The 22,764-nt window shown below is 40.4% G+C and overlaps 1 protein-coding gene across 1 annotated transcript in view; it reads right to left on the reverse strand.

Annotated features, from left to right (window-relative positions):
• Positions 1 to 14,845, reverse strand: part of LOC141763892 (unconventional myosin-Vb-like) — a gene marked incomplete at its 5' end in the record, with an annotated part of 19,835 nt that extends 4,990 nt beyond the window's left edge. Inside the window, 15 exons of the mRNA XM_074628668.1 lie at positions 811 to 908; positions 1,040 to 1,174; positions 2,271 to 2,354; positions 4,495 to 4,617; positions 4,764 to 4,904; positions 5,075 to 5,156; positions 5,926 to 6,191; positions 6,284 to 6,393; positions 6,512 to 6,619; positions 7,864 to 7,945; positions 9,520 to 9,663; positions 9,830 to 9,986; positions 13,268 to 13,412; positions 13,508 to 13,679; positions 14,735 to 14,845. Of these exons, the coding sequence (XP_074484769.1) occupies positions 811 to 908; positions 1,040 to 1,174; positions 2,271 to 2,354; positions 4,495 to 4,617; positions 4,764 to 4,904; positions 5,075 to 5,156; positions 5,926 to 6,191; positions 6,284 to 6,393; positions 6,512 to 6,619; positions 7,864 to 7,945; positions 9,520 to 9,663; positions 9,830 to 9,986; positions 13,268 to 13,412; positions 13,508 to 13,679; positions 14,735 to 14,845 (1,958 nt within the window). The remainder of the gene's footprint in view (positions 1 to 810; positions 909 to 1,039; positions 1,175 to 2,270; positions 2,355 to 4,494; positions 4,618 to 4,763; positions 4,905 to 5,074; positions 5,157 to 5,925; positions 6,192 to 6,283; positions 6,394 to 6,511; positions 6,620 to 7,863; positions 7,946 to 9,519; positions 9,664 to 9,829; positions 9,987 to 13,267; positions 13,413 to 13,507; positions 13,680 to 14,734) is intronic.
• Between the last annotated feature and the right edge of the window lie 7,919 nt (positions 14,846 to 22,764).

A 22,764-nucleotide genomic window follows, 5' to 3' on the forward strand; every position in this document is an offset into this window, starting at 1 on the left:
GGTGGAGAGGTGGAGAGGTGGAGAGGTGGAGAGGTGGAGAGAGGTGGAGAGGTGGAGAGAGGTAGAGAGGTGGAGAGAGGTAGAGAGGTGGAGAGAGGTAGAGAGGTAGAGAGGTGGAGAGGTGGAGAGGTGGAGAGGTGGAGAGGTAGAGAGGTAGAGAGGTGGAGAGGTGGAGAGGTGGAGAGGTAGAGAGGTAGAGAGGTGGAGAGGTAGAGAGGTGGAGAGGTGGAGAGAGGTGGAGAGGTGGAGAGGTGGAGAGGTAGAGAGGTGGAGAGGTGGAGAGGTGGAGAGGTGGAGAGGTGGAGAGGTGGAGAGGTGGAGAGGTGAGAGGTGGAGAGGTGGAGAGGTGGAGAGGTGGAGAGGTAGAGAGGTGGAGAGGTGGAAGAGGTGGAGAGGTGGAGAGGTAGAGAGGTAGAGAGGTGGAGAGGTGGAGAGGTGGAGAGGTGGAGAGGTGGAGAGGTAGAGAGGTAGAGAGGTGGAGAGGTGGAGAGGTGGAGAGGTAGAGAGGTAGAGAGGTGGAGAGGTGGAGAGAGGTAGAGAGGTGGAGAGGTGGAGAGGTGGAGAGGTGGAGAGGTGGAGAGGTGGAGAGAGGTAGAGAGGTAGAGAGAGGTAGAGAGGTAGAGAGGTGGAGAGGTGGAGAGGTGGAGAGAGGTAGAGAGGTGGAGAGGGTAGAGAGGTAGAGAGGTGGAGAGGTGGAGAGGTGGAGAGGTGGAGAGGTGGAGAGGTGGAGAGAGGTAGAGAGGTAGAGAGAGGTAGAGAGGTAGAGAGGTGGAGAGGTGGAGAGGTGGAGAGGTGGAGAGGTGGACTCACGAGAAGGCCTCCTTGTAGTCGTTGGGTTTGATGCAGCGGACGTAGTGAGGAGTCGTAGCGTTCAGAGTCTCCATCAGGAGGTGGAGAGAGCTGCGGAACTGAACCAGAACACAGAGACACATCAGACCCTGCAACAGCAACACTGAGGGTCTGCAGACCTGCAGAGACGATCTGCTGCTCCCTGCAGAGTCCTCCAGGGAGCAGCAGAGACCTGCAGCATTGAGCTCACCTGGTGTCCCACAGTCTTGCGGTGCTCCTTGTTGGGGGCTCTGGGAGTGGACTTGGCGGGTCTGACGTTCACTCTGGAGGACTTCGGGGGGGCGACGGCGTCCTTCTCATGAAACAGATCAGCGACCAGCTGAAACTAAGAGGACACACTGTCAGTCTGATCCGCCTCACTGTCAGTCTGATCTGCCTCACTGTCAGTCTGATCTGCCTCACTGTCAGTCTGATCCGCCTCACACGGTCTGGAAGATCCACTCTAACTTTAACACCACGTAGACGCCATTAATACCAGTTACACCATCAAACACCATTAATACCAGTTACTACATCAAACACCATTAATACCAGTTACACCATCAAACACCATTAATACCAGTTATACCATCAAACACCATTAATACCAGTTACACCATCAAACAGCATTAATACCAGTTATACCATCAAACACCATTAATACCAGTTACACCATCAAACAGCATTAATACCAGTTATACCATCAAACACCATTAATACCAGTTACACCATCAAACACCATTAATACCAGTTACACCATCAAACACCATTAATACCAGTTACACCATCAAACACCATTAATACCAGTTATACCATCAAACAGCATTAATACCAGTTATACCATCAAACACCATTAATACCAGTTACACCATCAAACACCATTAATACCAGTTATACCATCAAACACCATTAATACCAGTTATACCATCAAACACCATTAATACCAGTTACACCATCAAACAGCATTAATACCAGTTACACCATCAAACACCATTAATACCAGTTATACCATCAAACACCATTAATACCAGTTACACCATCAAACACCATTAATACCAGTTACACCATCAAACACCATTAATACCAGTTATACCATCAAACACCATTAATACCAGTTACACCATCAAACACCATTAATACCAGTTACACCATCAAACACCATTAATACCAGTTACACCATCAAACACCATTAATACCAGTTACACCATCAAACACCATTAATACCAGTTACACCATCAAACACCATTAATACCAGTTACACCATCAAACCCACCACCGTATGAACGTAGGACGGAAAACCAGTATCCATCATGGAGGACGTTGCTCCACCAGATTAAACTGCTCTAATGGTGACATGATATTGACAGAAAAATGGTTCTGTAGTTCTGGTTCTGGTTCTGTGGTTCTGTGGTTCTGGTTCCGGTTCTGGTTGTGGTTCTTACCTGACTGGCCTTCAGGATGTTGATCTGCTCCTCGTAGACGGTGTCTCTGTTCTTCTCCAGAAAGCCGTCACACTGATACTCCACCTGTCAGACAGCAGCTCAGTGAACGCTTCATCATACTAACATTTAATACAAACAGTAATCAATCATTAGAACATTAAAACATAACAAATGCAAATGTGTTCTAGTAGGAACCCAAAACACAAGTAAGAACCTGAAAATAAGCAGAACACTAGGGGGGGGGAATCAATTCACGATGTATCACGATCTCTAAACAGATGTTTTAATGTCAGAATGGATCTATCTGCTTCATCTGAGTCTACGAGGAGGTAGAAGGAAGTCACCGCTTTCATTGTGGTAGTCTGAGTAACGTGACGTCATATCTTTTATTGTGGTAGTCTGAGTAACGTGATGTCATATCTTTCATTGTGGTAGTCTGAGTAACGTGACGTCATGTCTTTTATTGTGGTAGTCTGAGTAACGTGATGTCATATCTTTTATTGTGGTAGTCTGAGTAACGTGACGTCATGTCTTTCATTGTGGTAGTCTGAGTAACGTGACGTCATGTCTTTTATTGTGGTAGTCTGAGTAACGTGACGTCATATCTTTTATTGTGGTAGTCTGAGTAACGTGACGTCATATCTTTTATTGTGGTAGTCTGAGTAACGTGACGTCATGTCTTTTATTGTGGTAGTCTGAGTAACGTGACGTCATATCTTTTATTGTGGTAGTCTGAGTAACGTGACGTCATATCTTTTATTGTGGTAGTCTGAGTAACGTGACGTCATATCTTTTATTGTGGTAGTCTGAGTAACGTGATGTCATATCTTTTATTGTGGTAGTCTGAGTAACGTGATGTCATATCTTTTATTGTGGTAGTCTGAGTAACGTGTCGTCATATCTTTTATTGTGGTAGTCTGAGTAACGTGATGTCATATCTTTTATTGTGGTAGTCTGAGTAACGTGATGTCATATCTTTTATTGTGGTAGTCTGAGTAACGTGTCGTCATATCTTTTATTGTGGTAGTCTGAGTAACGTGATGTCATATCTTTTATTGTGGTAGTCTGAGTAACGTGACGTCATATCTTTTATTGTGGTAGTCTGAGTAACGTGTCGTCATATCTTTTATTGTGGTAGTCTGAGTAACGTGACGTCATATCTTTTATTGTGGTAGTCTGAGTAACGTGACGTCATATCTTTTATTGTGGTAGTCTGAGTAACGTGACGTCATATCTTTTATTGTGGTAGTCTGAGTAACGTGATGTCATATCTTTTATTGTGGTAGTCTGAGTAACGTGATGTCATATCTTTTATTGTGGTAGTCTGAGTAACGTGTCGTCATATCTTTTATTGTGGTAGTCTGAGTAACGTGATGTCATATCTTTTATTGTGGTAGTCTGAGTAACGTGATGTCATATCTTTTATTGTGGTAGTCTGAGTAACGTGTCGTCATATCTTTTATTGTGGTAGTCTGAGTAACGTGATGTCATATCTTTTATTGTGGTAGTCTGAGTAACGTGACGTCATATCTTTTATTGTGGTAGTCTGAGTAACGTGTCGTCATATCTTTTATTGTGGTAGTCTGAGTAACGTGACGTCATATCTTTTATTGTGGTAGTCTGAGTAACGTGACGTCATATCTTTTATTGTGGTAGTCTGAGTAACGTGACGTCATATCTTTTATTGTGGTAGTCTGAGTAACGTGATGTCATATCTTTTATTGTGGTAGTCTGAGTAACGTGATGTCATATCTTTTATTGTGGTAGTCTGAGTAACGTGACGTCATATCTTTTATTGTGGTAGTCTGAGTAACGTGACGTCATATCTTTTATTGTGGTAGTCTGAGTAACGTGACGTCATATCCGTTCTGTATCCGTCAACCAAAACAAACCTCAGAGAGTCTAAACCGTTGGAGGGTTGTCGTGGATACGACCTGCACCCTCCCATGTTAAATCCAGCGTGGTAAACACTACACATCCAGTAAAGGATGGAAACACTTTGGGTTTCACACATTGACAGGAAAAGCAGAGCTAGACAGAGCAGAGCTAAAGCTGCATGCTAACGTCTGAAGAAGGACAAAATGTGTCTGAAAATAAGTCCAAACAGAGGCTGAAAAAAAGATGAAATATGTCCAAAAAAATTAGGACCTGGACCAGGACCTGGACCAGGACCTGGACCAGGACCTGGACCTGGACCTGGACCTGGACCAGGTGTTCTGCTCACCTTATCAGCGAAGTGCAGGATGATGAAGGAGATGTTGGACATACGAGGTTTCTGGAAGTGAGCGCTGCTGGAGTGCTGCTTGTAGAGCTTCTGGGCCCAGTTCTGGTCCGTCCCCTTCGGCACCTGAAACAGGAAGTAGATTATATCATAATAATAATAATAATAATAACAGATCTGTTCCTCTAATGCTGCTCATCATCATCATCATCATCATCATCATCATCATCATCATCATCATCATCATCATCATCATCAGAGAGCGTACTGACCTTACACTCCTCGTCCAGCAGGTCCAGGATGCCGAGTCGAGCCTCGATCAGGTCGATGCAGGGCTGGTTATCGTAGAAGTCGATCAGGGTCCAGGGGATCTGCTCCTTCATGTACTCCTCCTGCTCCAGCTTGAACACATGCTGAGGACACAAGACAACAACAACCATCAGCTCGTCTCCGTCTCCACTTCATATGAACACAGAATACAGAATACAGAATACAGAACAGGTTCAGGTTCAGGTTCAGGTTCAGGTTCAGGTTCAGGTTCAGGTTCAGGTGGAGGTGATCCACCAGAGAACAGGAGACTCACAGAGTTGAACTGCTGCTGGAGTTTCTCGTTGGCGTAGTTGATGCAGAACTGCTCAAAACTGTTGATGTCGAACGTCTCGAAGCTGCAGACAGAAGACAGAAGACAATCAGACAGAAGACAATCAGACAGAAGACAGAAGACAGAAGACAATCAGACAGAAGACAATCAGACAGAAGACAGAAGACAGAAGACAATCAGACAGAAGACAATCAGACAGAAGACCAACGTCTCATCTCAACTCTTATTCTCAGGTTTCAGGTTTCAACTAATCGTGAACAGTTTCAGAGGAGAAGTCTGATAGATCTCAGGTTCCTCCAACAACTTTGATTAAATATGTTTCAAAAGAAAATCACACAAGTAAAAATAACCAGAGAATCTAAGACAGAAAAATAATAATAATAGTAATATATATATTTATTACACGGCTGTGTTGAATACTCGACTCTGATTGGTCAATCACAGCGTTCTATGTATAACAGACCGTTGCTATGTATAACAAACCGTTGCTATGTATAACAGACCGTTGCTATGTATAACGGAACGTTGCTACGTATAACAGACCGTTGCTATGTATAACGGACCGTTGCTACGTATAACGGACCGTTGCTATGTATAACGGACCGTTGCTACGTATAACAGACCGTTGCTACGTATAGCAGACCGTTGCTATGTATAACAGACCGTTGCTATGGGCACAGCTCTGATGTGGGACTCTGGAGGACCGTTTTTGTGTCAGATTATTGATTTCTTCAGTAAGCAGCCGTGTAATAAGCGTGATAATGAACAGCTAGCGGGTCATTACCGACCGGTGCACATTAATGCAAAGTAATAAATGTCCCCGTCCGTCTCACCCGTAGATGTCCAGGACTCCGATGAAGGAGTGCTGTTTGGCGGAGGTGTGCAGGGCCTTGTTAATGTGCTCCACGATCCAGTCGAACATGCGAGCGTAGATGTGTTTGGCGAGCGCGTCGCGGGCGTTTTCCGCCTGCTTGCTGGACATGTTCTTCACGTAGGTCTCGGACGCCGTGACCAGCTTCCTGTGACACAGCCAGTGCTCCATCTGCTGCAGCTCCACCCCCAGCAGCCTGCAGAAGTGCTGCAGGTGGAGGTCGTCTCCCTGAGACACACAACAACAACACACACCTTCACCTGTTAGAGGGTGACATCACTCTGACCTGCCGTAACCACGCTGTAACCACGGTGACGTACCGAGACGTGACAGGACTCTCCGTCTCGCTCCGAGCAGATCTCGATGTTTCCCAGATGGAGGATGGAGGCAACGACTTTAAAGATGCTACTCTGACTGCCTTCCTTTATCCCTGAAAACCACACGGACACGTTGGACACGTTGGACACGTTGGACACGTTGGACACGTTGGACACGTTGGACACATGGGGACTAATGAGTGAGATATGACTGTGTGGACCTGTCCTCACCCAGCAGCGTGAAGGCCTCTTTGGTCTTCTTCAGGTCGTCAGCGTCGTTCACGCCCTCGATGAAGATGTTCTCCCCCAGAGACGTGAAGGTGAAATCTTCGGCGCTGGCTGAGCGACAAGAACGAATCAGAGATGAATGAATGAATTAAAGTGTCAACGGTTGGTACCGACGGATTCATCAGGTTCTCTATCAGAGACAGACCAGCTGGTCAGGAAGGAGGATTAATAACGCTCCAACGTTGGGCTAAATGTTAGCAAGAAAAAATCATCATATCCATTTACAAAGTGGTCCCTTGACCTCTGACCTGTGACCATGTCCGTAAAATGTCTTAAACAAAAGTTCGAAAAAAGCTCCTAAAATGACCGAAAAGGTCCAAAATATTTCCAAAAAAAGTCCAAAAAAAGTCCAAAAAATGTCCTAAAAATATCCTAAAAAAGGTTAAAAGAAATGACCACAAAATTATATTAAAAAAAAAAATCATATATATCACGTTATATTTGACAGCTCTAGTACATTTACAACAAAAGTTGTTTATCTCATTTAAATTTCCTCACATCTCCTCACATCTCCTGTTACTGTCGGAGTGTCTCTACCTCTACTATAGAGCAGTAACGTAGTAGTACATAGAGCAGTAACTGTAGTAGTACATAGAGCAGTAACTGTAGTAGTACATAGAGCAGTAACTGTAGTAGTACATAGAGCAGTAATGTAGTAGTACATAGAGCAGTAACTGTAGTAGTACATAGAGCAGTAACTGTAGTAGTACATAGAGCAGTAATGTAGTAGTACATAGAGCAGTAATGTAGTAGTACATAGAGCAGTAACTGTAGTAGTACATAGAGCAGTAATGTAGTAGTACATAGAGCAGTAACTGTAGTAGTACATAGAGCAGTAATGTAGTAGTACATAGAGCAGTAATGTAGTAGTACATAGAGCAGTAATGTAGTAGTACATAGAGCAGTAACGTAGTAGTACATAGAGCAGTAACGTAGTAGTACATAGAGCAGTAACTGTAGTAGTACATAGAGCAGTAACTGTAGTAGTACATAGAGCAGTAACTGTAGTAGTACATAGAGCAGTAATGTAGTAGTACATAGAGCAGTAATGTAGTAGTACATAGAGCAGTAACTGTAGTAGTACATAGAGCAGTAATGTAGTAGTACATAGAGCAGTAATGTAGTAGTACATAGAGCAGTAATGTAGTAGTACATAGAGCAGTAATGTAGTAGTACATAGAGCAGTAATGTAGTAGTACATAGAGCAGTAATGTAGTAGTACATAGAGCAGTAATGTAGTAGTACATAGAGCAGTAACGTAGTAGTACATAGAGCAGTAACGTAGTAGTACTCACTGAGGCTGAGGTCTCTGAACTCTGGGAGACTGGAGGAGGCACACAGCTGGTAGAAGATGTGATAGTTTCTCTCATCTTCAGCCTGACAGACGTTTAAACACAGAAATCAGTCACACAGAGAAACAACCTGATATAAGTCTGATATAAGTCTGATTAAAGTCTGATATAAGTCTGATATAAGTCTGATATAAGTCTGATATAAGTCTGATTAAAGTCTGATATAAGTCTGATTGAAGTCTGATATAAGTCTGATTAAAGTCTGATATAAGTCTGATTAAAGTCTGATATAAGTCTGATTAAAGTCTGATATAAGTCTGATATAAGTCTGATATAAGTCTGATATAAGTCTGATTAAAGTCTGATATAAGTCTGATATAAGTCTGATTGAAGTCTGATATAAGTCTGATTAAAGTCTGATATAAGTCTGATTGAAGTCTGATTAAAGTCTGATATAAGTCTGATTAAAGTCTGATATAAGTCTGATTAAAGTCTGATATAAGTCTGATTAAAGTCTGATATAAGTCTGATTAAAGTCTGATATAAGTCTGATTAAAGTCTGATATAAGTCTGATATAAGTCTGATTAAAGTCTGATATAAGTCTGATTGAAGTCTGATATAAGTCTGATTAAAGTCTGATATAAGTCTGATATAAGTCTGATATAAGTCTGATATAAATCTGATATAAGTCTGATATAAGTCTGATTAAAGTCTGATATAAGTCTGATATAAGTCTGATTGAAGTCTGATATAAGTCTGATTAAAGTCTGATATAAGTCTGATATAAGTCTGATTAAAGTCTGATATAAGTCTGATTGAAGTCTGATATAAGTCTGATTAAAGTCTGATATAAGTCTGATATAAGTCTGATATAAGTCTGATATAAGTCTGATATAAGTCTGATATAAATCTGATATAAGTCTGATTAAAGTCTGATATAAGTCTGATTAAAGTCTGATATAAGTCTGATTGAAGTCTGATATAAGTCTGATTAAAGTCTGATATAAGTCTGATATAAGTCTGATATAAGTCTGATATAAATCTGATATAAGTCTGATATAAGTCTGATTAAAGTCTGATATAAGTCTGATATAAGTCTGATTAAAGTCTGATATAAGTCTGATTGAAGTCTGATATAAGTCTGATTAAAGTCTGATATAAGTCTGATATAAGTCTGATTAAAGTCTGATATAAGTCTGATATAAGTCTGATTGAAGTCTGATATAAGTCTGATATAAGTCTGATATAAGTCTGATATAAGTCTGATATAAGTCTGATATAAGTCTGATTGAAGTCTGATATAAGTCTGATATAAGTCTGATTAAAGTCTGATATAAGTCTGATATAAGTCTGATTGAAGTCTGATATAAGTCTGATATAAGTCTGATATAAGTCTGATATAAGTCTGATATAAGTCTGATTGAAGTCTGATATAAGTCTGATATAAGTCTGATATAAGTCTGATATAAGTCTGATATAAGTCTGATATAAATCTGATTCAAGTCTGATATAAGTCTGATATAAGTCTGATATAAGTCTGATATAAGTCTGATTGAAGTCTGATTAAAGTCTGATATAAGTCTGATATAAGTCTGATATAAATCTGATTCAAGTCTGATATAAGTCTGATATAAGTCTGATTAACTGAATCCTCCCACCTGGAACACCACCCTGGACTTCTCCAGCAGGTACGTCCTCATGTTGGCTCCGATGATGTTGTAATGGCGGCTGAAGCCGATCTGGATGTACTTCCCAAAGCGACTGCTGTTGTCGTTCCGAGTGGTTTTAGCGTTTCCGATAGCCTGATGAGAGAGGACGGTGTCGTCAGCGTAACGTAACACAGAGAGCTGGGAGGTGGAGCCAGGCTAGCTGTTTCCCTCCGTCTCCAGTCTTTATGCTAAGCTAAGCTAAGCAGCCGCTGGCGTTAGAGTGGACTGAAGGAGAAGAAGAGGAGTGACCTCCACTGACCTCCATGATGGGGCTGGAGGCGAGCACCTTCTCCTCCACGTTAGTGTCGTTAGCCGAGCCGCCCACCGTGGCGAAGAAACGCATGGCGTACTTCGCAGAAACCGTCTTCCCTGCTCCGGATTCTCCGCTCACGATGATGGACTGATTCCTCTCGTCTCTGCAGAACAGACACAAGAAGAGGAGAAGAAGAAGAAGAAGAAGAAGAAGAAGAAGAAGAAGAAGAAGAAGAAGAAGAAGAAGAAGAAGAAGAAGAAGAAGAAGAAGAAGAAGAAGAAGAAGAAGAAGAAGAAGAAGAAGAAGAAGAAGAAGAAGAAGAAGAAGAAGAAGAAGAAGAAGAAGAAGAAGAAGAAGAAGAAGAAGAGTTAACGTGTGTATTTATACCAGTTAACGTGTGTATTTATACCAGTTAACATGTGTATTTATACCAGTTAACATGTGTATTTATACCAGTTAACGTGTGTATTTATACCAGTTAACGTGTGTATTTATACCAGTTAACGTGTGTATTTATACCAGTTAACGTGTGTATTTATACCAGTTAACGTGTGTATTTATACCAGTTAACGTGTGTATTTATACCAGTTAACGTGTGTATTTATACCAGTTAACGTGTGTATTTATACCAGTTAACATGTGTATTTATACCAGTTAACGTGTGTATTTATACCAGTTAACGTGTGTATTTATACCAGTTAACGTGTGTATTTATACCAGTTAACGTGTGTATTTATACCAGTTAACGTGTGTATTTATACCAGTTAACGTGTGTATTTATACCAGTTAACGTGTGTATTTATACCAGTTAACGTGTGTATTTATACCAGTTAACGTGTGTATTTATACCAGTTAACGTGTGTATTTATACCAGTTAACGTGTGTATTTATACCAGTTAACGTGTGTATTTATACCAGTTAACGTGTGTATTTATACCAGTTAACGTGTGTATTTATACCAGTTAACGTGTGTATTTATACCAGTTAACGTGTGTATTTATACCAGTTAACGTGTGTATTTATACCAGTTAACGTGTGTATTTATACCAGTTAACGTGTGTATTTATACCACGTTAACATGTGTATTTATACCAGTTAACGTGTGTATTTATACCAGTTAACGTGTGTATTTATACCAGTTAACGTGTGTATTTATACCAGTTAACGTGTGTATTTATACCAGTTAACGTGTGTATTTATACCAGTTAACGTGTGTATTTATACCAGTTAACGTGTGTATTTATACCACGTTAACATGTGTATTTATACCAGTTAACGTGTGTATTTATACCAGTTAACGTGTGTATTTATACCAGTTAACGTGTGTATTTATACCAGTTAACGTGTGTATTTATACCAGTTAACGTGTGTATTTATACCAGTTAACGTGTGTATTTATACCACGTTAACGTGTGTATTTATACCAGTTAACGTGTGTATTTATACCACGTTAACATGTGTATTTATACCAGTTAACGTGTGTATTTATACCACGTTAACATGTGTATTTATACCAGTTAACGTGTGTATTTATACCACGTTAACATGTGTATTTATACCAGTTAACGTGTGTATTTATACCGTTAACATGTGTATTTATACCAGTTAACGTGTGTATTTATACCAGTTAACATGTGTATTTATACCAGTTAACGTGTGTATTTATACCAGTTAACATGTGTATTTATACCAGTTAACGTGTGTATTTATACCAGTTAACATGTGTATTTATACCACGTTAACATGTGTATTTATACCAGTTAACGTGTGTATTTATACCAGTTAACATGTGTATTTATACCAGTTAACGTGTGTATTTATACCAGTTAACGTGTGTATTTATACCAGTTAACGTGTGTATTTATACCAGTTAACGTGTGTATTTATACCAGTTAACGTGTGTATTTATACCACGTTAACATGTGTATTTATACCAGTTAACGTGTGTATTTATACCACGTTAACATGTGTATTTATACCAGTTAACGTGTGTATTTATACCAGTTAACATGTGTATTTATACCAGTTAACGTGTGTATTTATACCACGTTAACGTGTGTATTTATACCAGTTAACATGTGTATTTATACCAGTTAACATGTGTATTTATACCAGTTAACGTGTGTATTTATACCACGTTAACATGTGTATTTATACCAGTTAACATGTGTATTTATACCAGTTAACGTGTGTATTTATACCACGTTAACGTGTGTATTTATACCAGTTAACGTGTGTATTTATACCACGTTAACATGTGTATTTATACCAGTTAACGTGTGTATTTATACCACGTTAACGTGTGTATTTATACCAGTTAACGTGTGTATTTATACGTTAACATGTGTATTTATACCACGTTAACATGTGTATTTATACCAGTTAACATGTGTATTTATACCACGTTAACATGTGTATTTATACCACGTTAACATGTGTATTTATACCAGTTAACATGTGTATTTATACCACGTTAACATGTGTATTTATACCACGTTAACGTGTGTATTTATACCAGTTAACGTGTGTATTTATACCACGTTAACATGTGTATTTATACCACGTTAACATGTGTATTTATACCAGTTAACATGTGTATTTATACCACGTTAACATGTGTATTTATACCAGTTAACATGTATTTATACCACGTTAACGTGTGTATTTATACACATTAACCTGTGTATATATATCAGTTAATGTGTGTATTTATACCACGTTAACGTGTGTATTTATACACATTAACCTGTGTATTTATACCAGTTAACATGTGTATTTATACCACGTTAACATGTGTATTTATACCAGTTAACATGTATTTATACCACGTTAACGTGTGTATTTATACACATTAACCTGTGTATATATATCAGTTAATGTGTGTATTTATACCACGTTAACGTGTGTATTTATACACATTAACCTGTGTATTTATACCAGTTAACATGTGTATATATATCAGTTAATGTGTGTATTTATACCACGTTAACATGTGTATTTATACCACGTTAACGTGTGTATTTATACACATTAACCTGTGTATTTATACCAGTTAACATGTGTATATATATCAGTTAATGTGTGTATTTATACCACGTTAACATGTGTATTTATACCACGTTAACGTGTGTATTTATACACATTAACCTGTGTATTTATACCAGTTAACATGTGTATTTATACCACGTTAACATGTGTATTTATACCACGTTAACGTGTGTATTTATACCACGTTAACGTGTGTATTTATACACATTAACCTGTGTATTTATACCAGTTAACATGTGTATTTATACCACGTTAACATGTGTATTTATACCACGTTAACATGTGTATTTATACCACGTTAACATGTGTATTTATACCACGTTAACGTGTGTATTTATACCAGTCAACGCGTGTGTATTAACGTGTTTTTTATAAACAGTGATCATGTGATCTGACCTGCCCATCTGCTTGTACGCCTCCTCAGCCACAGCAAAGATATGAGGGTCCATGTCGCCCATGTTCTGACCGCTGTAGGCCCGGATCACCTCCTCGCCGTAGATCTGCAGCTGGTCGTACGGGTTGATGGCCACCAGCACGATCCCTGCACGCACACACACACACACACACAAGTTTGAAGTGTACGCTATATTTAGAATATACATATCATACAGTAACAGATGCTGGACGCTGACTGACCGCAGTACGTGTAGATGTGGTTGGGCTCCAGGAAGCGGACCTTGAGGTTGTGCAGGACGGCGGGTTCATGCAGGTAGCTGAGCGCCGTGAGGTCATTCTCCCCCACCAGGATGTCGGGGTTACGCAGGAAAGGAAGAGGGTTACTCTTCGGACCCACGGGGTACTCCAGAGGCTGAGGACGGGAGGACGTCATCAGGACGTCATCAATACGTCATCAATACGTCATCAATACTAACAATGACCATATACAGAACATCCAACAGGTCTAGAGAGTGTTTGTTCTCTCTGATTGAAATAAAAAGATAACAAATAAATTCTGTATCTATGTGGAGGACGGATAATAAATATAATAATAAATATAATAATAAATAAATAAATAAATAAATATGCCATTAAATGTAAATAAAATATTGAAAATAAATGTAGGCATTAATTTATTGATAAAATGTGAAATAATTGACATTTCTGTTTTAGTTTGCTTCTTTAAATATGTATCCCCTATCTATCTACTCTTCTATTTAATTTTCCCTTTTATTTACTTTTAAATCTATTTATTTATTGTAAAATGTATTTATTCATTTTTAATTCTCCTCAGCTCTTGCGTTCTCTGACCGGTACAGGTGTGCAGTAAGTAAATAGTAATACAAAGATAAATAAATATAGAAGCACATTAAATTAAAAAGTTAAATTCTGTATCTATATGGAGGACAAAACCTGCCAAAATAATAAATAAATGACTCGATGAATAAATAAATATGCCATTAAAATGAAAAAACATATATACTAAAAATAAATGTAGGCATTAATTTATTGATAAAATGTGACATAAATTGATACTTCTGTTTTAATGTGCTTCTTTATTTATTTATCTTTGTATTAATTACTACTTACTCAGAGAAGAATTCATAATGAATAAAAACATTTAATACTATTTTTTAAATAAATACAAAAATAAATACATTTAAAAGTTAATACAAATAAATAAATATATAAAAGGGAAATTAAATAGAAGAGTAGATAGATAGGGGATATATATTTAAAGAAGCAAATTGAAACAGAAATGTCAATTATTTCACATTTGATCAATAAATCAATGGGTACATTTATCTTTAATATTATTTTAGTTTCATTTAATGGCATATTTATTTATTCATGGAGTCATTTATTTATTTTGGCAGGTTTTGTCCTCCATACATCCAACAGTGGTTTATAGTGTTTGTTAAATACCGTCTCATCCTCTAGCTTGAGGTGAAGGATGGACTCTCCTTCTTTATAGTCTCTGATGATCTCTGCAGCCTTCCACACCTCCTCCGGGTCGGGGATCCAGACCCGGGTGTACTGAAACACAACAACAACAAGACATGATGATGATCACCGTCGAGGAATACAATCAAACCTTCCATACTCTGAGTTCTAGGATTTAGTTAGTCATCATGAAACATGGAACAACAGATCCGATCTCAGTCCGTCTCCACGGCAACGAGGAATAATGAGTTTTTATCTGCAGATTAACGGAGTTTCTGCTCCTGATCCAACGCCTCGTTAACTTCACTCATTATTGTTTCAGAGACAAAAAACTTCAACGCTTCGGCCCTGAACGATGAACGATGAACGTCTGAGTCACGTTCAAGTCAACTAAACTCAAGTCACTAAATATAATCTGTTTGATTCGTGTTCATAGACACAGATTTCCTTTTTATTAGTGACGCTCAGCACGACTTTCAACAACGTACGAGGACTAAAAACACAGAAACGTGTCACTAATAGGAACCTGCTGGTGGCGCTGGAGGGAAAGTCACCAGAGTCATGAGTATTCATCCTCTGAGGAACATGAACGGCTGAACATCATCATCTCATGAAGATCCTTCAGTGGCTGTATGATGAATGTTTACGTCCTCCTGAATCAGCTGGTTAACAGACTGTTTGTTTCTCTCACATCGTCAGCGAGCTGTGAGCAGATTATCTGCTGAGTCATGAAGAACAATACAGAGTGCTGAGTCAGCATGCGGTGTTGAGATGAATAATCTTCAGCAGCTTCAGAGGAGATGTTCCTGCTGCTACACGCCAACATGTGAAGAAGAGAGTACTGGTACTGATTTCAGTCCACTTCAAGCAGTGGATACTGATCATCCAACACACACTGATGCTGATCATCCAACACACACTGATGCTGATCATCCAACACACACTGATGCTGATCATCCAACACACACTGATCTGATCATCCAACACACACTGATCTGATCATCCAACACACACTGATCTGATCATCCAACACACACTGATCTGATCATCCAACACACACTGATCTGATCATCCAACACACACTGATCTGATCATCCAACACACACTGATGATGATCATCCAACACACACTGATCTGATCATCCAACACACACTGATCTGATCATCCAACACACACTGATGATGATCCAACACACACTGATGCTGATCATCCAACACACACTGATGCTGATCCAACACACACTGATGATGATCATCCAACACACACTGATCTGATGATCCAACACACACTGATCTGATCATCCAACACACACTGATCTGATCATCCAACACACACTGATGATGATCCAACACACACTGATGCTGATCATCCAACACACACTGATGCTGATCCAACACACACTGATGATGATCATCCAACACACACTGATCTGATCATCCAACACACACTGATCTGATCATCCAACACACTGATGCTGATCCAACACACACTGATGATGATCTGATCATCCAACACACACTGATGATGATCCGTCTGTCAAGATCAACTACTGATCTCAGCTCAGCTCTGAGGATCTTCATCATCATCATCATCATCATCATCATCATCATCATCATCATCATCATCATCATCAGAGGATGTGGTTCATTAGGATTAGGGATGGTCCGATACTGTGTTCATGTACTCGTACTCGCAAAACAGCTCCGATACCACTTTACAGCAGCGTGACGTTAACCTCTCGCCACCATCTTTCGGGTCCTCACGCACGCGCTCACGCTCCAACTCCGCGACGGTGCGGGTGAGACAGGCCAGTGGTGCGCCCGACCCCGCTGGGCCGGGATCCCACCTCAGCCGGCGCGCACCGGCCCTCACTTTCATTGCTCCCCGGGGTTTTGCTTTCACCCTCTGACCTGCGCGTGCGTTAGACTCTTTGGTCCGTGTTTCAAGACGGGTCGGGTGGGTTGCAGACATCACCGCAGACCCCTGGCGCCTTTTACGTGGGTCGAGCCCCGCCCTGGGGGCATGACGCGGTTAGGACACACCGAGGACAATCCATCCCGGTGACACTTTGTCCACGGCCCCGTGAAGCACCTTCACCCCGAGCCTTTCCAAGCCGACCTAGAGCCGGTGGCGGCGCACAGCCTCGTATGCGGGACTTCCCAGCCTGCCGTGTGTCGCTCACACCCTCCAGCTGGCTGTTAACGAGGCTCTTTAGGCACAGAGAAGTACTCGTATCGGTACTCAGTATCGGTACTCGGTATCGGTACTCATATCAGTACTCGGTATCGGAGAGTACCACATGTAAGTACTTGTACTCGGTCTGATAAACGGCGGTATCGGTGCATCTCTAGTTAGGAAGCTTCAAACAGGAACTTCCTCCTTCCAACAGACAACCTGACACATGAAGCAGATCATTATTAATGTTCTGTTGTTATTATTATTAGGGCCCGAGCACGAAAGTGCCAGGACCCAACGGTGTCCTGGCACGAAGTGCAAGGAACCTATTGTTTTTCTGCAGATTATTATTCTTTTTCTGCCACTAGATCGCGTTTTTGACGACCTTAGCCATCCCCAAAACTCACGAAAAGTGGAGTATGCGTCAGAACTGGTGGGAAATTCAATGTTCTGGAGTGACTGGGCTCGGGTTTCTCCAGGGGGCTCCATAGCGCCCCCTAACGTACGCAGTTTTTCCGAGAAAGTTTCTTCGATCTTCACGAAATTCAAGTATGTCGTTGCTCACGCCCTCATACCTGGATTAAATGATTTTGAGATTTCTTCGGCCAACAGGAAGTCAGCCATGTTGGACTTCCTGCGTGATTTTAGAATTTACGAACGCATATTTGAAGACTTTAGGATGCACAAAAATTTATGAAACTTTACACACACATCCAAACTAGTAATTACTTAATTTTAGTGGTGAAATTTTGCTTGGGCGTGGCATGTTGGCTCTCTAGCGCCCCCTTATGTCTTTCAGATTTTGAACATACCTTTAGGTACTCGGAATCTCATAAAATTTGGCAAAATGATAGACACCTGTGAACTTTGTGTAACTGCATAGCCATTAGGCTCAGTGTGTTTAGCCGGCTCTCTAGCGCCCCCTAACGCGTTGAAATTTTAACTTTGTCAAAGTTGATCCGATATTCATGAAATTTGGTATGCATATCCCACTCATCATTTGAAACATATTCCTCATTGGGTTTCATTAGCCCCGCCCACCCAGAAGTCGGCCATATTGGATTTTTATGTCATTTTTGCGTTTTATTGGCCGCGTACTTTAACGAACTCCTCCTACAGATTTGATCAGATCGAGTTGATATTTGGTCAGGACCATCTCAAGACCTCGAGGATGAAAAGTTATTAAAATGGTGAGCGTTCACTTAACGAGCGGACCGTGGCGTGGCGGCCATTTTGAGCCATTCGCCAGTTATTGTAACTCAACTGTACATAGTCCGATCTGCCCCAAATCTCTCAGGTATGATGTTGCTCCAGTACTGATGACATGTATATGAAAAAATATACTCATACTCAATGAGCTCCGCCCACCCAGAAGTCGGCCATATTGGATTTTATGTACGATTTTCCCAATTTTTGCTTTTTATTGGCCGCGTACTCTAACGAACTCCTCCTACAGATTTGATCATAACGATTTGAAATTTGGTCAGGACCATCTCAAAACCTTGAGGATGAAAAGTTATTAAAATGGTGAGTGTTCACTTAACGAGCGGACCGTGGCGTGGCGGCCATTTTGAGCCATTCGCCAGTTATTGTAACTCAACTGTACATAGTCCGATCTGCCCCAAATCTCTCAGGTATGATGTTGCTCCAGTACTGATGACATGTATATGAAAAAATATACTCATAGCCCCGCCCCAAGACGTTAGCCCCGCCCCCTTTCATATCTCATGAACCGTTTATAGTAGAGTCTTGCGGGAGGTGTCATATCACTCAGCAGAGAGTTCATGTTTCATTGGTAAATGTTATGCCCGCCCCCTACACATTAGCCCCGCCCCCTTTCATATCTCATGAACCGTTTGTCGTACAGGCTTATGGGAGGTGTCATATCACTCAGCAGAGAGTGCCTGTTTCATTGGTGAAAGTTATGCCCGCCCCCTACACATTAGCCCCGCCCCCTTTCATAACTCATGATCCGTTTGTAGTAGAGTCTTGTGGGAAGTGTCATATCACTCAGCAGAGAGTTCATGTTTCATTGGTAAATGTTATGCCCGCCCCCTACACATTAGCCCCGCCCCCCTTCATAACTCGTGAACCGCTTGTCGTAGAGCCTTGCGGCAGGCGTCGTGGCGCTCGTCAGAGTTTCGGTTTCGCGGTGCCCGGCCGCGTCGGTCGGCGTCCCGCCAGCAACCCCGACCCGCGAGCAGGGGCGAGGGCCCTTTCATAGCTGCGTGCAGCTCTCGTTATTATTATTATTATTAATAACCATCAGATACCTGAGCTCAGCTCACCTGAGGATGATGACATCACCGTCTGCAGCTTTAATGCAAATCTGCTTCACAGAAACCAGAAAGTCATTTGAATAAAAACACAGTTTCCCGTCTGAGGTCACCTGAAACCCTGAATCTACACTCCACCTGCTCTCTCCCTCTATTCTCTCTATTCTCTCTCTCTATTCTCTCTATTCTCTCTATTCTCTCTCTCTATTCTCTCTATTCTCTCTATTCTCTCTCTATTCTCTCTATTCTCTCTCTCTATTCTCTCTATTCTCTCTATTCTCTCTATTCTCTCTCTCTATTCTCTCTCTCTATTCTCTCTATTCTCTCTATTCTCTCTATTCTCTCTATTCTCTCTATTCTCTCTCTCTATTCTCTCTATTCTCTCTCTCTATTCTCTCTATTCTCTCCCTCTATTCTCTCTATTCTCTCTATTCTCTCTATTCTCTCTCTCTATTCTCTCTATTCTCTCTCTCTATTCTCTCTCTTCTCTCCCTCTATTCTCTCTATTCTCTCTCTCTATTCTCTCTATTCTCTCTCTCTATTCTCTCTATTCTCTCTCTCTATTCTCTCTATTCTCTCTCTATTCTCTCTCTCTATTCTCTCTCTTCTCTCCCTCTATTCTCTCTATTCTCTCTATTCTCTCTCTCTATTCTCTCTATTCTCTCTCTCTATTCTCTCTATTCTCTCTCTCTATTCTCTCTATTCTCTCTCTATTCTCTCTCTCTATTCTCTCTCTTCTCTCTCTCTATTCTCTCTATTCTCTCTATTCTCTCTATTCTCTCTATTCTCTCTCTATTCTCTCTCTCTATTCTCTCTATTCTCTCCCTCTATTCTCTCTATTCTCTCTATTCTCTCTCTCTATTCTCTCTATTCTCTCTCTCTATTCTCTCTCTTCTCTCCCTCTATTCTCTCTATTCTCTCTCTTCTCTCCCTCTATTCTCTCTATTCTCTCTCTCTATTCTCTCTTCTCTCCCTCTATTCTCTCTATTCTCTCTATTCTCTCTCTATTCTCTCTATTCTCTCTATTCTCTCCCTCTATTCTCTCTATTCTCTCCCTCTATTCTCACACTCTATTCTCTCTCTTCTCTCCCTCTATTCTCTCTATTCTCTCTATTCTCTCTATTCTCTCTCTCTATTCTCTCTATTCTCTCTATTCTCTCCCTCTATTCTCTCTATTCTCTCTCTCTATTCTCTCTCTCTATCTCTCTCTTCTCTCTCTCTATTCTCTCCCTCTATTCTCTCTCTATTCTCTCTCTCTATTCTCTCTCTATTCTCTCTCTCTATTCTTCTCTCTATTCTCTCTCTATTCTCTCTCTATTCTCTCTCTCTATCTCTCTCTCTATTCTCTCCCTCTATTCTCTCTCTATTCTCTCTCTCTATTCTCTCTCTCTATTCTCTCTCTTCTCTCTCTCTATTCTCTCCCTCTCTTCTCTCCCTCTATTCTCTCTATTCTCTCTCTCTATTCTCTCTATTCTCTCTCTCTATTCTCTCTATTCTCTCTCTATTCTCTCCTCTATTCTCTCTATTCTCTCCCTCTATTCTCTCTCTATTCTCTCTCTCTATTCTCTCTCTATTCTCTCTCTCTCTCTATTCTCTCTCTTCTCTCCCTCTATTCTCTCTCTATTCTCTCTCTATTCTCTCTCTATTCTCTCTATCTTTCTCTCTCTCTCTATTCTCTCTCTATTCTCTCTCTATTCTCTCCCTCTATTCTCTCTATTCTCTCTCTCTATTCTCTCTCTATTCTCTCTCTCTATTCTCTCTATTCTCTCTCTATTCTCTCTCTCTATTCTCTCTCTATTCTCTCTCTCTATTCTCTCTATTCTCTCCCTCTATTCTCTCTATTCTCTCCCTCTATTCTCTCTCTCTATTCTCTCTCTATTCTCTCCCTCTCTTCTCTCTCTCTATTCTCTCTATTCTCTCCCTCTATTCTCTCTATTCTCTCCCTCTCTTCTCTCTCTCTATTCTCTCTCTATTCTCTCTCTATTCTCTCTATTCTCTCTCTATTCTCTCTCTTCTCTCTCTCTATTCTCTCTCTCTATTCTCTCTCTATTCTCTCCCTCTATTCTCTCTATTCTCTCCCTCTCATCTCTCTCTCTATTCTCTCTCTATTCTCTCTCTATTCTCTCTCTCTCTCTCTATTCTCTCTCTTCTCTCTCTCTATTCTCTCTCTCTATTCTCTCTCTATTCTCTCTCTCTATTCTCTCTATTCTCTCTCTATTCTCTCTATTCTCTCTCTATTCTCTCTCTATTCTCTCTCTCTCTCTCTATTCTCTCTATTCTCTCTCTATTCTCTCTCTTCTCTCTCTCTATTCTCTCTCTTCTCTCTATTCTCTCTCTCTATTCTCTCTCTATTCTCTCTCTCTATTCTCTCTCTATTCTCTCTATTCTCTCTCTCTATTCTCTCTATTCTCTCTCTATTCTCTCTATTCTCTCTCTATTCTCTCTATATTCTCTCTATTCTCTCTCTCTATTCTCTCTCTCTATTCTCTCTATTCTCTCTCTCTCTATTCTCTCTCTATTCTCTCTCTCTTGTTCTCTCTATTCTCTCTATTCTCTCTCTATTCTCTCTCTATTCTCTCTATTCTCTCTCTCTATTCTCTCTATTCTCTCTCTCTATTCTCTCTCTATTCTCTCTATTCTCTCTCTCTATTCTCTCTATTCTCTCTATTCTCTCTCTCTATCCTCTCTCTATTCTCTCTCTATTCTCTCTATTCTCTCTCTATTCTCTCTATTCTCTCTCTCTATTCTCTCTCTATTCTCTCTCTATTCTCTCTCTATTCTCTCTCTATTCTCTCTATTCTCTCTCTATTCTCTCTATTCTCTCTCTCTATTCTCTCTCTCTATTCTCTCTCTATTCTCTCTCTATTCTCTCTATTCTCTCTCTATTCTCTCTCTCTATTCTCTCTCTTCTCTCTCTATTCTCTCTCTATTCTCTCTCCTCTATTCTCTCTCTTCTCTCTCTCTCTATTCTCTCTCTATTCTCTCTATTCTCTCTCTATTCTCTCTCTTCTCTCCTCTATTCTCTCTCTATTCTCTCTCTATTCTCTCTCTTCTCTCTCTATTCTCTCTCTCTATTCTCTCTATTCTCTCTCTATTCTCTCTATTCTCTCTCTCTATTCTCTCTCTTCTCTCTCTCTATTCTCTCTATTCTCTCTCTATTCTCTCTCTTCTCTCTCTCTATTCTCTCTCTCTCTCTCTCTATTCTCTCTATTTTCTCTCTATTCTCTCTCTATTCTCTCTCTGCTCTCTCTATTCTCTCTATTCTCTCTATTCTCTCTCTGTTCTCTCTATTCTCTCTATTCTCTCTATTCTCTCTCTATTCTCTCTATTCTCTCTATTCTCTCTCTATTCTCTCTATTCTCTCTATTCTCTCTCTTCTCTCTCTATTCTCTCTCTATTCTCTCTATTCTCTCTATTCTCTCTCTATTCTCTCTATTCTCTCTATCTCTCTCTTCTCTCTCTCTATTCTCTCTCTCTATTCTCTCTCTATTCTCTCTATTCTCTCTCTCTATTCTCTCTATTCTCTCTCTGTTCTCTCTATTCTCTCTATTCTCTCTCTCT

This window comes from Sebastes fasciatus, unplaced genomic scaffold (assembly GCF_043250625.1).
Source record: "Sebastes fasciatus isolate fSebFas1 unplaced genomic scaffold, fSebFas1.pri Scaffold_94, whole genome shotgun sequence".
Classification (NCBI taxonomy): domain Eukaryota; kingdom Metazoa; phylum Chordata; class Actinopteri; order Perciformes; family Sebastidae; genus Sebastes; species Sebastes fasciatus.